The 14,228-nt window shown below is 48.9% G+C and overlaps 1 protein-coding gene across 3 annotated transcripts; it reads left to right on the top strand.

Moving 5' to 3' along the window:
- Positions 1-564: 564 nt before the first annotated feature.
- Positions 565-14,228, top strand: LOC310708814 (uncharacterized protein C20orf96). 3 transcript variants are annotated; one of them, XM_083507670.1, is made up of 11 exons: positions 565-624; positions 1,923-2,027; positions 2,908-3,046; positions 3,238-3,365; positions 5,136-5,294; positions 7,466-7,565; positions 8,187-8,344; positions 8,457-8,558; positions 10,289-10,375; positions 11,689-11,807; positions 13,928-14,228. In XM_083507670.1, the coding sequence occupies exons 2-11, from the start codon at positions 1,968-1,970 to the stop codon at positions 13,986-13,988; spliced, it is 1,113 nt and encodes a 370-aa protein (XP_083363796.1). In that variant the 5' UTR covers positions 565-624; positions 1,923-1,967; the 3' UTR covers positions 13,989-14,228. The 3 variants fall into 3 exon arrangements, with proteins under 3 accessions (XP_083363796.1, XP_083363798.1, XP_083363797.1); XM_083507671.1 differs by having other exon boundaries at positions 607-730; XM_083507672.1 differs by lacking the exon at positions 5,136-5,294.

Here is a 14,228-nt window from a genome sequence, read left to right as displayed (position 1 = left end):
AAATTGAGCAGCAGCCTGACTATACAGCAGCTTCCTACCTAACGGGGTGGGAAATTGCGGGGCTGAAACTCAAGAAGACAAGGCGTTTCCTTCGGTACAATTTGCTTTGCAGAGGAGAGAGCGGGGAAACAGACAAACGAACATACAATAAGACGCTTTTGCTGCGTCTGCAACCGGCCGCACTATCTCAAGAAACGCACGTGTGCGAAAAGGCGATCGCGCATGCGCGGAATGTTGGAGGGCGGAGGCGTGGCCACTGCCGGGGCGGGACTTTCCTTACTTCCAGGGACCGTCCATAAAGTACCCGATCCCGGGAGGCGCAGAATTCTGCGGGGAACGCGAAAGAGGGAAGCCGAAATCTCAGATACAGAATTACATGTTTCCAAAGGGTTGCTGGGAAGGAGGATGAGGATGAGGAGGCGATCCTTTCCACGCCGATGGCTCTTTAGGGTGCGCAACGCTTCCGAGAGCGTGTGGTACTTTGCGGACGGTTCCCCCGCTAGGCTCAGCCACCCCTGCTCGGCTTCCGTACTTCCCTCGGTCGCCATGGAGACGGCGGCCGGCCGCGCCGGTTGCTAGGAGACGCGGGAGGCTGGGCAAAAGCGCGACGGGGAGCGGCAGCAGGTAAAGGCCGCGTGAAGCCTCCCTGGCCAGGGGCAGTCTATCCTTGAGGGGGAGCGGCGCTGGCGGGAGACACGACTGGAGCCCGGCAGGGCAACGGGATCCAAAGGTCCAGGAGAACAAGCGGGGAGGCTGCGCTTGGTCCCGAAAAGGGCCATTCAATGTTTTATTATTATTATTATTGTCATCATCATCATCATCACCATTATTATTATTGTTATTAAAATAATTTTCCATTTAAACATATATAATCACATCGTTATTGAGGTTCACATCAAGTTTGAGGTTGAATTCTAACAAGACAGAAGTACTGTTTTTGGGGGACAGGGGGCGGGTGGGCAGGTGTGGGGGACTCCCTGGTCCTGAATGGGGTGACTGTGCCCCTGAAGGACCAGGTGCGCAGCCTGGGAGTCATTCTGGACTCACAGCTGTCCATGGAGGCGCAGGTTAAATCCGTGTCCAGGGCAGCTGTGTACCAGCTCCATCTGGCACGCAGGCTGAGACCCTACCTGCCCGTGGACTGGCTTGCCAGAGTGGTGCATGCTCTAGAATCATAGAATCATAGAGTTGGAAGAGACCACAAGGGCCATCGAGTCCAACCCCCTGCCAAGCAGGAAACACCATCAGAGCACTTCTGACATATGGTTGTCAAGCCTCTGCTTAAAGACCTCCAAAGAAGGAGACTCCACCACACTCCTCTAGTTATCTCCCGCTTGGACTATTGCAATGCGCTCTGCATGGAGCTACCTTTGAAGGTGACCTGGAAACTGCAATTAATCCAGAATGTGGCAGCTAGACTGGGACTGGGAGTGGCCACCGATACCACATAACACCTGTCTTGAAATACCTACATTGGCTCCTGGTACGTTTCTGAGCACAATTCAAAGTGCTGGTGCTGACCTTGAAAGCCCTAAATGGCCTCGGTCCAGTATACCTAAAGGAGCGTCTCCACCCCCATCATTCTGCCCGGACGCTGAGGTCCAGTGCCGAGGGCCTTCTGGCGGTTCCCTCATTGCGAGAAGCAAAGCTACAGGGAACCAGGCAGAGGGCCTTCTTGGTGGTGGCGCCCGCCCTGTGGAACTCCCTACCACCAGATGTCAAAGAGAACAACAACTACCAGACTTTTAGAAGACATCTGAAGGCAGCCCTGTTTAGGGAAGCTTTTAATGTTTAATAGGATATTGTATTTTAGTGTTTTGTTGGAAGCCGCCCAGAGTGGCTGGGGAAACCCAGTCAGATGGGCAGAGTATAAATAATAAATTCTTCTTATTATTATCCACTTTTCTTCTTTGGCTCTTTAGAGCCCGCCGACTTCCTTCCCTCCCGCCTGGCCACGGGCTCCAAAGATGGCTTTCCAGAGTCCAACTATCTTCCCCAAGAGCCTCATCAGCTCCATAAGACAAACTGTGAGTCCCAGAAAGCGGGGAGGGGGCAATTTTACAAAACGGTACAGCAGCTATATTGTAAGTCACTGTGAGTTTGCATTTTGTAAGCAAAGCGACTAATTAGTTGAATAAAGAATAATAAAACAACTAAATCCAGTTTGCCCACACTTCTTTCTTCCACAAATTTATTTACATATATATTTATAAAAGTACTTGCAGACAAGTTATATCACAGAATACTGTATTAAATGTGTTTGTGGGAGAGCGATTAATGATTTGTTTTATTACGTTTTTTGTTTTACTATGTATTTTGAATTCTCATTTTGTCTTCTGTTATCAACCACCCTAGGATCTTTGGATGAAAGGCGGAATGCAAATTTAATAAGTGCATAAATAAAATAGATATCAAAGCATTTTGCAAGAATATCTATACACGATAAAAAAATAGAATTGGAAAATGCAGAAAGATGATTTCTTAATTGCCTGCATAAGATTGGTGGCATAAAAACATTCAAGGTGTTGATATGAACCTATAAGGTCCTATGTTTGAGAGATCACCTTGTCCCTTATATAACCAGTAGGTCATTGCATGTGTTGGTCTCCCTTGAGCTTTCTCCCAGTTGAATGACTACCAGCTATTTGTGAGAAGCAGCAGAGCCTTTGTGGGTCCCCTGCCATTCTAGGGGAATAGGCTGAGGTGCAGAACACTAGATTACACTCTCTTCAGACAGGCAAGGAACAGTTTGCTTCACAAACAGAAAGGCACTCTGCACATGCCCAGGGATACGTTTGCTTTTAGGGCCTTTTTCCGTTTGGTTTTTTTTGTCTTAAAGGGTGTTCTTCTGCTGAATATTGTCTGCTTCCTCCATATGAGCCTGTCCCTTTCTTGTGTCGCTTTTAGGATTACAGCAAATGGCAAAGAGATAATGTGGCACGGAAGTCCGCACTGAAATTAAACATGCCTCCAATTTCGGCATCAAAGGACTTGAAGAAGAAAGGGGGTGTCAGTTCTCCAGAAAAGCCAAAAGAGAAGAAAATAGGTTGGGAAAGGTTTTGCTTGTGTGCCTGGACTCCGGCCCCTGGGCGGAGGAGGAGGAGTTGGTTGCTACCCCAAACTCTTCCGGGCTGGAGAAACTTTCAGCACATTCTCCCCTTCTCTGCCATGTTGTCCCCAGCAGCTGTAAACTGGGTGTTTTACCCAAAACGAATTCATGCCACTTTTCTGTTTCAGAATGGGCAACGACTGCAAGGACGGTTGTGAGAATGATGCCCTCTATGCGACAGAAGTCCACTTGGAATCTAAATATGACAAAGGAAATGGTCCGGGCCAAGAGACTGGAGAATATCAGAATCATTCAGGTACATAAAGCGATACCCTGCGTTGAACCCTGCGGCATCAGGTGCTGCTGTTACAGACATAGGGATGGTCTAGAAACATAGAATTTTAGAGTTAGAAGGGACCCTAAGCGTCATCTGCTCCAGCCCCCTGCAATGTAGGAAGCACAACTATCGAACCCATAACAAATGGGCATCAAGCCTCTGCTTAGAAATCTCCAGTGATAAAGAGTCCACCACCTTCGAGGGAGTCCATTCCACTGTCAAACAGCGCTAACTTTCCATTTTTCCAAAATAAAGAGAGCCAGTGTGGTGTAGTGGTTAAGAGAGGTAGACTCGTAATCTGGTGAACCGGGTTCGCTTCCCTGCTCCTCCACACGCAGCTGCTGGGTAACCTTGGGCCAGTCACACTTCTCTGAAGTCTCTCAGCCCCACTCACCTCACAGTGTGTTTGTTGTGGGGGAGGAAGGGAAAGGAGAATGTTAGCTGCTTTGAGACTCCTTCGGTTATTGATAAAGCGGGATATCAAAGGCAAACTCTTCTTCTTCTAACCCTCAGAAAGTTCTTTGTAATGTTTTGTTGGAATCTCCTTCCTTATACAGTGGTGCCCCGCAAGACGAATGCCTTGCAAGACGAAAAACTCGCTAGACGAAAGGGTTTTTCGGTTTTGCGTTGCTTCGCTAGACGAATTTCCCTATGGGCTTGCTTCGCAAGATGAAAACGTCTTGCGCTTTTTTCTTAAAGCCGCTTGAAGAGGCGCAGTTGCGACGCACCGTGCGTCGCAAGACGAAAAACATCGCAAGACGAAAAGACTCGCGGAACGAATTATTTTCGTCTTGCGAGGCACCACTGTAATTTTAATCCACTGGTTCAGGGCCTACCCCACCCCCAGAGCAGCAGAAAACAAGCTCGTTCCATCTTCCATGTGGCAGCCCTTCAGATATTTGAAGATGGCTATTCTGTCTCCTCTCAGCCTCCTCTTTTCCAGGCTAAACATACCCAACTCCCTCAATTGTTCCTCATCAGGCTTAGTTTCCAGACCTGTGACCATCTTGGTCACCCTCCTCTGCACACCTTCCAGCTTGTCAATATCCTTCTGAAACTGCGGTCCTGGACACAGGACTCCATGTAGTCAAGTAAAAGCCTTGGGGTGTGCCCAGAATCAGGTGTAGATTTGATTTCTGCATTTTTTACCAGAAACTCCAAATTTGGTGATGGGAACCAGTTGCGCAATTTCCACGACAGTGCAAAAGGGAGGGTTGCAGCATTCTTGGACTGCTGGCATCCTCCGGTTTTGGGTGGCGTTAAGAAGAGGTGAGCTGAAAAGAACAAGGAAAGAACAGTGGCAAGAAAAACTGATGAGCTATGCGGAATTGGCAAAGTTAACTTATACGTAAACTACGAGAGAAGGACAATTGTGACTTTAAGGAAGAATGGGAACTTTTAACAAACTATTTATAAAGACAACAAAAGGTCTTGGGTTCCTTGGCAGGTTTTGAATAAACATTCACAAATATATTAGTAGAACATAGGATAGATAAGGTAACGATATGCACAACTTTTTAACATGCAGAGAATAATATGTGCAAACAAGTCAGAGAGGGGAGCTGAGAGACGTTTTAGGAGGGTGGGAGAGGGAAGGATGGGAGGGAATAAAAAGGGGGAGAAATGTAATTGGATTTATTGATTGATAATTTGTTTTGTTAAAATTGTTCAATAAAAATATATTTTAAAAAAAGAAGAAGAAGAAGAGGTGAGCTGTTTGGTAACCCCTTCCTTCCAAAAATTCCCCAGCGGTTTATCAAGCACAAGACAAACAGCTTGGAAGAAATAAAACGCCATTCCAACTTTCTCCTGGAGAAAAACCGGGCGCTGATGGAGGAGATCAAGGAGATGGATGCAGACACCGTCGTCCAGGCCAGGGGACTTCTCCAGCAGTATGACATGTTTGGGGTAAGGCTGGTGTAGTTAGGAAGTGGGCTTAGGCACCTGAAGCGCTCTGCGTCAGGGCCATGTGGCTGAACGTAAAGGGACCCCTGACCATTAGGTCCAGCCGTGGCCGGCTCTGGGGTTGCGGCGCTCATCTCGCTTTATTGGCCAAGGGAGCCGGCGTACAGCTTCCGGGTCATGTGGCCAGCAGGACTAAGCCGCTTCTGGCGAACCAGAGCAGTGCATGGAAACGCTGTTTACCTTCCCACTGGAGCGGTACCTAATTATCTACTTGCACTTTGACGTGCTTTTGAACTGCTAGGTGGGCAGGAGCAGGGACTGAGGAACGGGAGCTCACCCCATTGTGGGGATTTGAACCGCCGATCTTCTGATCGGCAAGTCCTAGGCTCTGTGGTTTAACCCACAGCGCCACCAGCGTCCCGCCATGTGGCTGTACCTGGCGATAATTGGCATGGAAGGGAAGCTCCTGAATCCCAGCCCTTTGCTTGAACTAAGCAGCTTCTCTGTGCTTCTAGAAACATAGGAAGCTGCCTGATACTGAGTCAGAGAATCATAGTATAGTAAACTTGGAGAGGACACCCAAAGGCCATCTATTCCAGCCCCCTGCAATGGTCCATCTAGCACAGGATTGTCTTAACTAGCGGTGACTTCCCAGGGTTTCAGGTCAGAGTCTTTCCCAGACAGGAGTTCAATATGGAACTTTTTGCAAGTGAAGTGTGTTCTCTGCCACTGACTTAACAGCTCTTCCCATATATCCAGGAGCGGTTGAAGTTCGTACAATTAGATTATAAATTGCCCGCCTGCAATTTATTGGGCAGCCTGCTGTGAAGCATTCTGAGGCAGTGAAACCTATCGCTATGGAAAACAATCTTAGTGCAATCTTATGCACTACGGTTGCAACTGAAATCGTTGGATAAGAAGTCCAACAGTTTTGCTTGCAATCCTTAACACGCTTACTAGGCAGTAATCCCCACTGAGCACAGGGAGTGTTAATCCGGAATCCTGTGCATGTTTTAAATATTTTGTTTTGTGTTATTCGCTCTGAAGTATTATAAAATCCAATTTACGTAGTGCACCACAGATATTGGCATTGTGATATTGGCAGTTTTATTTTCAGTCCCTTTCCCAACAACCCCAACATAGATTTTGACGTTTCCAGAGCTGCTGCAAACTGGGGTTGTCATTTTCATCAAGCTTTCCACTATGACTCCCAGGCACTTTCCCTGGCCAGTCACCACTAGTTCAGACTCCAGGAGTGCCTTTGGGAAGTTAGGATATTTTTCTCCCAGCCTGCATTGCTTGACACTTGCTCACATGGCCATTCTAATTCCCAGCCACCCAGTTTGGAGGGATCCTTTTGGATTTCTTCCCAATTGACTTTTCTGTACAAACTAGCTCCACTGTTTGTCCCTCTCAGTCCTCAAAATTATCTTAATGTGTTGGGGTTCTCCCTTTCACTCCACCGTCTTTGGCTGGGGAAACCCCTTAGAACGTAGCTTGGCACATTTGAGATTACGTCTGCAATGGGGAGGTGGGAGTAAATACTACCAAAGTCTTTCTCTCGTCTATTCCTTTCTGCTTCAATTAAATCTAGTCTCCAAGACGCGATCAGGCTTCACGCTTGTATTCTTTGCTTCATGATACTTGTTACTCGAGAGTAACAAGTATACTCGAGAGCCAGTGTGGTGTAGTGGTTAAGAGCGGTAGTCACGTAATCTGGGGAACCGGGTTCGCGTCCCTGTTCCTCCACATGCAGCTGCTGGGTGACCTTGGGCCAGTCACACTTCTTTGAAGTCTCTCAGCCCCACTCATCTCACAGAGTGTTTGTTGTGGGGGAGGAAGGGAAAGGAGAATGTTAGCTGCTTTGAGACTCCTGAAGGGGAGTGAAAGGCGGGATATCAAATCCAAACTCTTCTTCTTCTTCTTCTTCTTCTTCTTCTTCTTGTTCTTCAGAGTGAGAAATCCGTCTTTTAAAATATTTTCTCCAAGAGCTCTCAGTTTCTGTTCCTTACTCCATCCTACCGCCACTGCAGAGGGCCTTCTCAGTAGTGGCACCCACCCTGTGGAATCCGGATTGACTTTTCTGTACAAACTAGGAGCTGCAAGTGGTTCATGAACTAGCTTTGGTTCTTGGTGGTCCCAAGAACTGGTGCCTTTTGCTCCTGTCTCTGCAGACAATCATCCGATCTCTTCGGGACTCAAGTCAGAACCAAGCTGGTGTAGCAAAAGCAGATCTTGCGGCAGCAGAGAAAACGGTGGAGAAGAATTTGGGAAGTAAGCAGCACGCGATCTCAGATACCCTGCCTGCTCCCAGCTGGGTGGGGCAGAGAAGGAGCCCAAACCAGTAAACCCAAGGAGATCTTTGGATTTAGCTGTAGTGGAAAGTTAGCGGAAAACAGAAAAATACAAATCATAGTAACAAATGCAAACAATGCCCTGCTACACACAGAGTTTTAAATACCATAGATTGTTTTTATTAGCCACAGGCCTGGGAGAAGAGGAATGTTTTATTCTCTTGTTAATTCTGCTGTTTTAAATGTGCATTTTATATTTGACCTCATTTAGCAACGTTTTCTTTCGAAATGTTTAAGGTTTTTTTGTTAACTTTGTTTGTATTAAATATGTATTCTGTAGTTGACCTCCTTTGTAATTTTTATTTTGAAATCTTTAAGACAATATTTTAGTTAATTATGTTGGTTTGACTGTATACTTTATATTTGACTTTCTTCAGTAATGTTTTCTTCTGGGTTGTTTTCCTTGACATTTTAATGTGGTGTAAACTGCTTTGAGATTTTTTCTTAAAAATATAAAGCGGTATAGAAACAACAACAACAGCAACAGCAACATTTGCTTTTATCTTCTTCCTCTTGCCTTGCCCTCTTCCTCCTACTCCAGAACTGGATCAGGAGATGAAACGCATGCAGGCTAAAGTGCACGTCCTCCAGGAGGAGCTCAACATCCTGAGAACCTACATGGACAAGGAGTACCCGGTGAAAGCCGTCCAGATAGCCTCTCTGATGCGCAGCGTCCGAAACCTGAACGAAGAGCAACAGGTGAGCTGAGGGAGCCCTTGCTGGCCTCTGCCTTGTCTTCTTGGGCGCAGGGCTGGCAGCAAAGAGCCCTTGGGTACCGGTTTGATCCCTTTTCCTGCTTTGCCGCCCCCAGGACGAACTGGAGGAGATGGAGGATGTGTTCAAAAAGTGCCTGGACAATATGGCAACGAAGGCGCAAAAGGAGCGGGAGCGCTTTTTGCAGCGCGTTACAGAGGTCCGTGGGGCAGGGCTGGTTGTCTGTGCTTTGCCCAGTGGATGGGTCTGGGTGGGGCTGGTTAGGGTTGTCTACTCTCTGTGCAATGTGTCTGGGCTTTCTCACTTGGCCAGAGATCCAGAGAGATCGTCTCCTGGGCTATAAGCTTGTTACCACGGTGGAAAAAAGCAAAGTTGCGGATTTTACTTGAGGACTTTTTTGTCAATTATTTCCCTACATTGGGAGTTTCCAGTGCAGTGCCCACAGGGTCCAAGACAGGTTAGCGGAGCCAACAGGTGTGGCAGCAGCAAGTGAGAGGGAAGAGAACTCCCTGCGACCCAGTTAGACCATTGGCCCATCTTGCTCATTGTGGTCTTCCTCTGACAGGCAGTTTTCTTGAGGTTTTCAGACCGGGCACAGTCCTACTTGTAGATTGACCTGGGACCTTTCGCACACAGAGCACATGCTCTGTCTTTGAGCGAAGGCTCTCAAACGCTCCCTTCCCCGGTGTTGCTGTTGCAAACAAACCCACAAACCTTGGCAGATGCTTTTAAGTAAAAAGCAGAACAACAGGGGATCTGATCACAGTTTTCTCATGCCAGTTCTGTTTGGGCCGCCACCAGGCCCAGAGATTAGTGGCCTAGATCCACAGATGACTCGATGCAAGATAAGGGAACTGTGTACATGTTGTTGGGATGCATCCAAGGAAACAGGGGCAATTGACAGGCCCCCAGCTGGCTCTAGCCCACCGGCCGGCAGCCGGGCGAACTCCGGTCCTTGGATCAGCATGTAACTGCGACCCGAGCTTCAGAAGCTGAGCACGCAAGCGAGCAGAGATAAGAACTCTTCGCAACAGAAGGGCAGGTTAGGGGCTGTGTAAAGTGTATTTACAGGCATTTTATTCAGCATCACGACAAAGGAGAAACATGTCTGCTCCCCTTCGTGTCCAAGCAAACAGCATAAGCAAAAGCTATATGGGTGGCGCTGTGGGTTAAACCACAGAGCTTAGGACTTGCCGATCAGAAGGTCGGCGGTTCAAATCCCCGCGGCGGGGTGAGCTCCCATTGTTCGGTCCCAGCTCCTGCCAGCCTAGCAGTTCAAAAGCATGTCAAAGTGCAAGTAGATCAATAGGTACTGCTCTGGCAGGAAGGTAAACAGCGTTTCCGTGTACTGCTCTGGTTTGCCATAAGCGGCTTAGTCATGCTGGCCACATGACCCGGAAGCTGTATGCCGGCTCCCTCGGCCAATAAAGCGAGATGAGCACCACAACCCCAGAGTTGGCCGCGACTGGACCTAATGGTTAGGGGTCCCTTTACCTTTTTATACTCAAACGGAAGTTCCCAGCATGCTATGCTGGAATGTAAACAGGCATGTGACACACAACAGCCTGTTCCTCTTAAGGTGGAACGGAATATCTTAACACATATATGCATATATAATTCAAAATATCTGGGAAATGCTCTTCTGTCTACTGGAGCAGAAAGTGCAGGAGGAATAGTCCGCCCCCGTCCGCCCCCCCAATCTCTGACATGGAGATTCATGCCCTCTGAAAAATGATTTGATTTATGATAGTCAAGTGGCAGCTTGAGTGTCAATTGAGCCACAGCGTGCGGCTTGGCAAAGCGATCTGTCAAACTGTCCTCTGGGAACTCGCACCTTCCAGGGGCTCAGGGTACCTACCCCCTTGTTGACTTCCGGGATCCTTTGTCTATCTTTGCTTCTAAATCGCATTTTCCCCTTTCTCTGTGCAGAAGAAACTGATGGAATACCAGGACGGCCTTCACCAGATGGATAAGAACAATTTGGAGCTGAAAAGACAAATAAGCAAACAAAAGGAGGCAAGAGGCTTGGGGACGGCAGCAAATGGCTCGGCGGGGAAATCTGCCAATGTCTGGGCTGGGGTGTCAGGGCTGGAGCCAGATGAAGCAGAGCCAGTTGCCAGCGAAGTTCACTTTTTATTCAAGGAAGTGAACATAAAACTCAGCAACCCTTCCTAATAGGTCTTGCCCCTATAGAGCAGGACTGACGGCCCCTGCTTTCCACCCTTTCTAAGGCTCCTCCTCTCCCAGATGTTTCCCCAGCAGCCCCAAACTGCATCTGCGCAACTTTGGTCTCTGTGTACTCTTGGAAACAGGGCGGGGAGGGGAGTGCTTGGTTCAGCAAGAGAGGGAGGCTCCCTGGATTCTTCAGCAGGCTCTTAATCTCCGCCCCCCTCTGCTTCAGCCTCAGAGTCTGAACTGTTCTCTGTCACCGGCTCTCCCTGCTCACTAAACCCTGTTGCTCCTTCAGCATCCAACCCTTCCTCCTCTGACCTCTCTTCAGTGTCCCACCAGCAATCTCTGGGCTCTGCGCCTTCCTCCTTGGTGGGGTGGGGTGTCTTCCCTGAGTACCAGCTGGTACCTCCCAACACTCCTTGTCATAGAATTGTGACATCGGAAGGGAACTCGAAGGCCATCTTGTCCAGCCCCCTGCAATGCAGGAATCGCAGCTGAAGAATCGCTCACAGATGACCATCCAACCAGTGAAGGGGAGTCCAGCACCTTCTGAGGTGTACTGAGTCCTGAGAAGGGGCTTAGTGTTCCTGGTTACTCCACCCTGACTGGTCCTTACTCCCAACATCCCTGGAGAACTATCTCATAACTGGAGCTGGAATGAGGGGAGGCTGGTTTTTGGCATGGAGGTGCCTTGGGAGGGAGTTCTATCTTTCGCGATGAACGTGAAACGCCACCCCCAGTGGATTGTCGGCTGAGATCCTGAGCCGAGTGTAGTTTGAAGGTGGAGCTAAAATAATTGGATCATCATATGGAGAGAATCTTCCACATCTCCGGCTCGGCCTGATGGTGGTAGCTAAACTCAGGCAGAGGTTTTCTCCACGACTCGGTGGAGGCAGCAATAGGGCACCCTCAGAGTTACCTGTGAGTAAGCGGTGAACTTCTGATCTGGAAGCCCGACGTGTTTAAAACTCCGTGGAGGGCAATTTGGAGCAGGGGAATGGGAAGTGTTTGGGGCTGGACTGTGAGGGCAGGAGTTGTTACAACAGCAGCAAGAAGTCTTGCGCACCTCAGTGACTCGTGGGCTTGTTATGGCGTCACCTTTCGTGGGCTAGAACCCTCTTCACCCATCTCCCTGACTTGCTTCTTTCTCCTTTCAGGTAATTGCTGGACTGGTGAAAGACGTCACCGCGTTGCACAAGAACCTCAACACGCTCCATCACTCCACTGGGGATCCGCGGGAAGTGATCTTTGCAGACGTCCTCCTCCGTAGACCCAAGTAGGTCCCTTAGCCTGTGTCCCAAGCAGTAGCATTTTCTGGGGGCACTTTGGGCCATGCTTTCACGCTGAGCAAGCGTGTGTGTGTGTGTGTGTGATGCGTTGCGTTGGCCAAGGGGCTGCCCCAGGGACTGAAAAGCAGGAAGAAGCAGGGCGGCTTTCTAGCAGGTTACATGGTGGAATAAAGGAGCCTGCAGCTTCATAGTCTCTTGTGGGACCCTGTTTTTAGGCAATGAGAATTGACTGGGCCACTTTGGTTCCTGTCCTCCTTGCCAGCTTCCTGCTGCCAGTCACAAGGACATAAGCAGATCCTAGTCTAGGGCTGGGCAATATCTGGTTTTCAACAACGTGATAGATCACCAGCTAAACATTGCTATAAACAGTGGTTCCTTGGGTTAAGAACTTAATTTGTTCTGGAGGTCCGTTCTTAACCTGAAACTGTTCTTAACCTGAAGCACCACTTTAGCTAGTGGGACCTCCTGCTGCCGCCGCCGCACAATTTCTGTTCTCATCCTGAAGCAAAGTTCTTAACCCGAGGTACTATTTCTGGGTTAGCGGAGTCTGTAACCTGAAGCGTCTGTGACCTGAAGCTTATGTAACCCGAGGTACCACTGTATAACGATATAGCACAATGTCTGAAATAAGGTGGAGCTATGTAGAGACTTTGGCTGCCTTCATGGTTTTTCCTGCGTCTTGATTTTTCCGGCGCCTCCTCTTGTGATTCGCTGCCCCCCTACATGAGGCAGGGGAGAGCTGGGCCGGCAGAGTTGAACAAGGGCTGCAGGAATTGAGATAAGCATTGACTGGATTCACGGTTTTCCCCACATTGTGATTTTGGCATGTGTTGCCAGGTCTGAAATGATGAAACCAGTTTTGGACGCTATATCGATATATCTCCCATCCCTAATCGAGTCCTGCATCCTGTTCTCACAGAGGCCACCCAAATGTGTGTGAGAAACCTGCAAGCAGGATCTGAGCCCCCTCCCCTTGTTACCACGGTGGAAAAAAGCAAAGTTGCGGATTTTCCTTGAGGACTTTTTTGTAAATTATTTCCCCACATTGGGAGTTTCCAGTGCAATGCCAAGACAGGTTGGCAGAGCCAACAGGTATGGCAGCAGGAAGTACCGTATTTTTCGCTCTATAACACGCACCCGACCATAACACGCACGTAGTTTTTAGAGGAGGAAAATCCATAGGCATGCCACCCATAGGCATTCCCTCCATAACACGCACAGACATTTCCCCTTACTTTCTAGGAGGAAAAAAGTGAGTGTTATGGTGCAAAAAATACGGTAACTCCCTGTGACCCAGTTAGACCATTGGCCCATCTTGCTCATTGTGGTCTTCCTCTGACAGGCAGTTTTCTTGAGGTTTTCAGACCGGGCACAGTCCTACTTGTAGATTGACCTGGGACCTTTCGCACGCAGAGCACAGGCTCTGCCTTTGAGCGAAGGCTCTCAAACGCTCCCTTCCCCGGTGTTGCTGTTGCAAACAAACCCACAAACCTTGGCAGATGCTTTTAAGTAAAAAGCAGAACATCAGGGGATCTGATCACAGTTTTCTCATGCCAGTTCTGTCTGGGCCGCCACCAGGCCCAGAGATTAGTGGCCTAGATCCACAGATGACCCGATGCAAGATAAGGGAACTGTGTACATGTTGGGATGCGATCAAGGAAACGGGGGCAATTAGCAGGCCCCCAGCTGGCTCTAGCCCACCAGCCAGCAGCTGGGCGAACTCCGGTCCTTGGATCAGCATGTAACTGCGACCCGAGCTTCAGAAACAGGATCTGAGCCCCCTCCCTTCCTGTGGTTTCCTGCGACTGGCATTCAGAAGCATCACTGCCTCCGAATGTGGAGGCAGAGCTGAGCCATTTTGACTAGTAGCCTTCAAGAGCCCTCTCCTCTTTCACAGTCTTGTCTAATCCTCTTTTAAAGTCACCCAGGCCATCACTGCCTCCTGGGGGAGCGAGTCCCATAGTTTTTACTGCGCTGCATGAAGGCTTCTATTTTGTGAAAGAGACAAGGGACACGGCAGTTTTGCTGCTGCTCTTCTGCCCTTCTTTTCTGCCTCAGACATTTGCGCTTCCTCTCCTCTGATTTGCCCTTTGCTTTTTCCTTCCAGGTGCACCCCAGATATGGATATTGTTCTCAACATCCCCACGGACGAGGATTTCCCCCTGTAGTTGCTGGAAAGGAGATTGGAATTATGCACCTCAATCACGCAACGCCCTCCCTGTAGGCCTCTGGGAGCCAATTTCCCTCTTGCTTTGCTGAGCTGCACCCAAAAGCAACGGCCTGCCTTACTCCCGGCCCGGCGTCTTTATACCTTCCTGCTAAGAACTGCTGCAGGGTCTTTCCTTGGCATCCCTGCCTGCAAATATTCCAGCATTAGATTCTATTAAAGCCAGTCCTATGTGTTCAAA

Source organism: Podarcis liolepis, assembly GCF_965112155.1.
Source record: "Podarcis liolepis genome assembly, chromosome: 6".
Taxonomy (NCBI): Eukaryota; Metazoa; Chordata; class Lepidosauria; order Squamata; family Lacertidae; genus Podarcis; species Podarcis liolepis.
The sequence above is the reverse complement of the archived record's forward strand: the minus strand, read 5'-3'. Positions and strand labels throughout refer to the sequence as shown.

Bases quoted from the DNA above. Each gene is read 5' to 3' on its own strand.
- LOC310708814 (XM_083507670.1), top strand. From the start codon at position 1,968: ATGGCTTTCCAGAGTCCAACTATCTTCCCCAAGAGCCTCATCAGCTCC. The intron at 2,028-2,907 runs GTGAGTCCCAGA...TGTCGCTTTTAG, and splicing joins TCAGCTCCATAAGACAAACT to GATTACAGCAAATGGCAAAG. The intron at 10,376-11,688 runs GCAAGAGGCTTG...TTCTCCTTTCAG, and splicing joins AAATAAGCAAACAAAAGGAG to GTAATTGCTGGACTGGTGAA.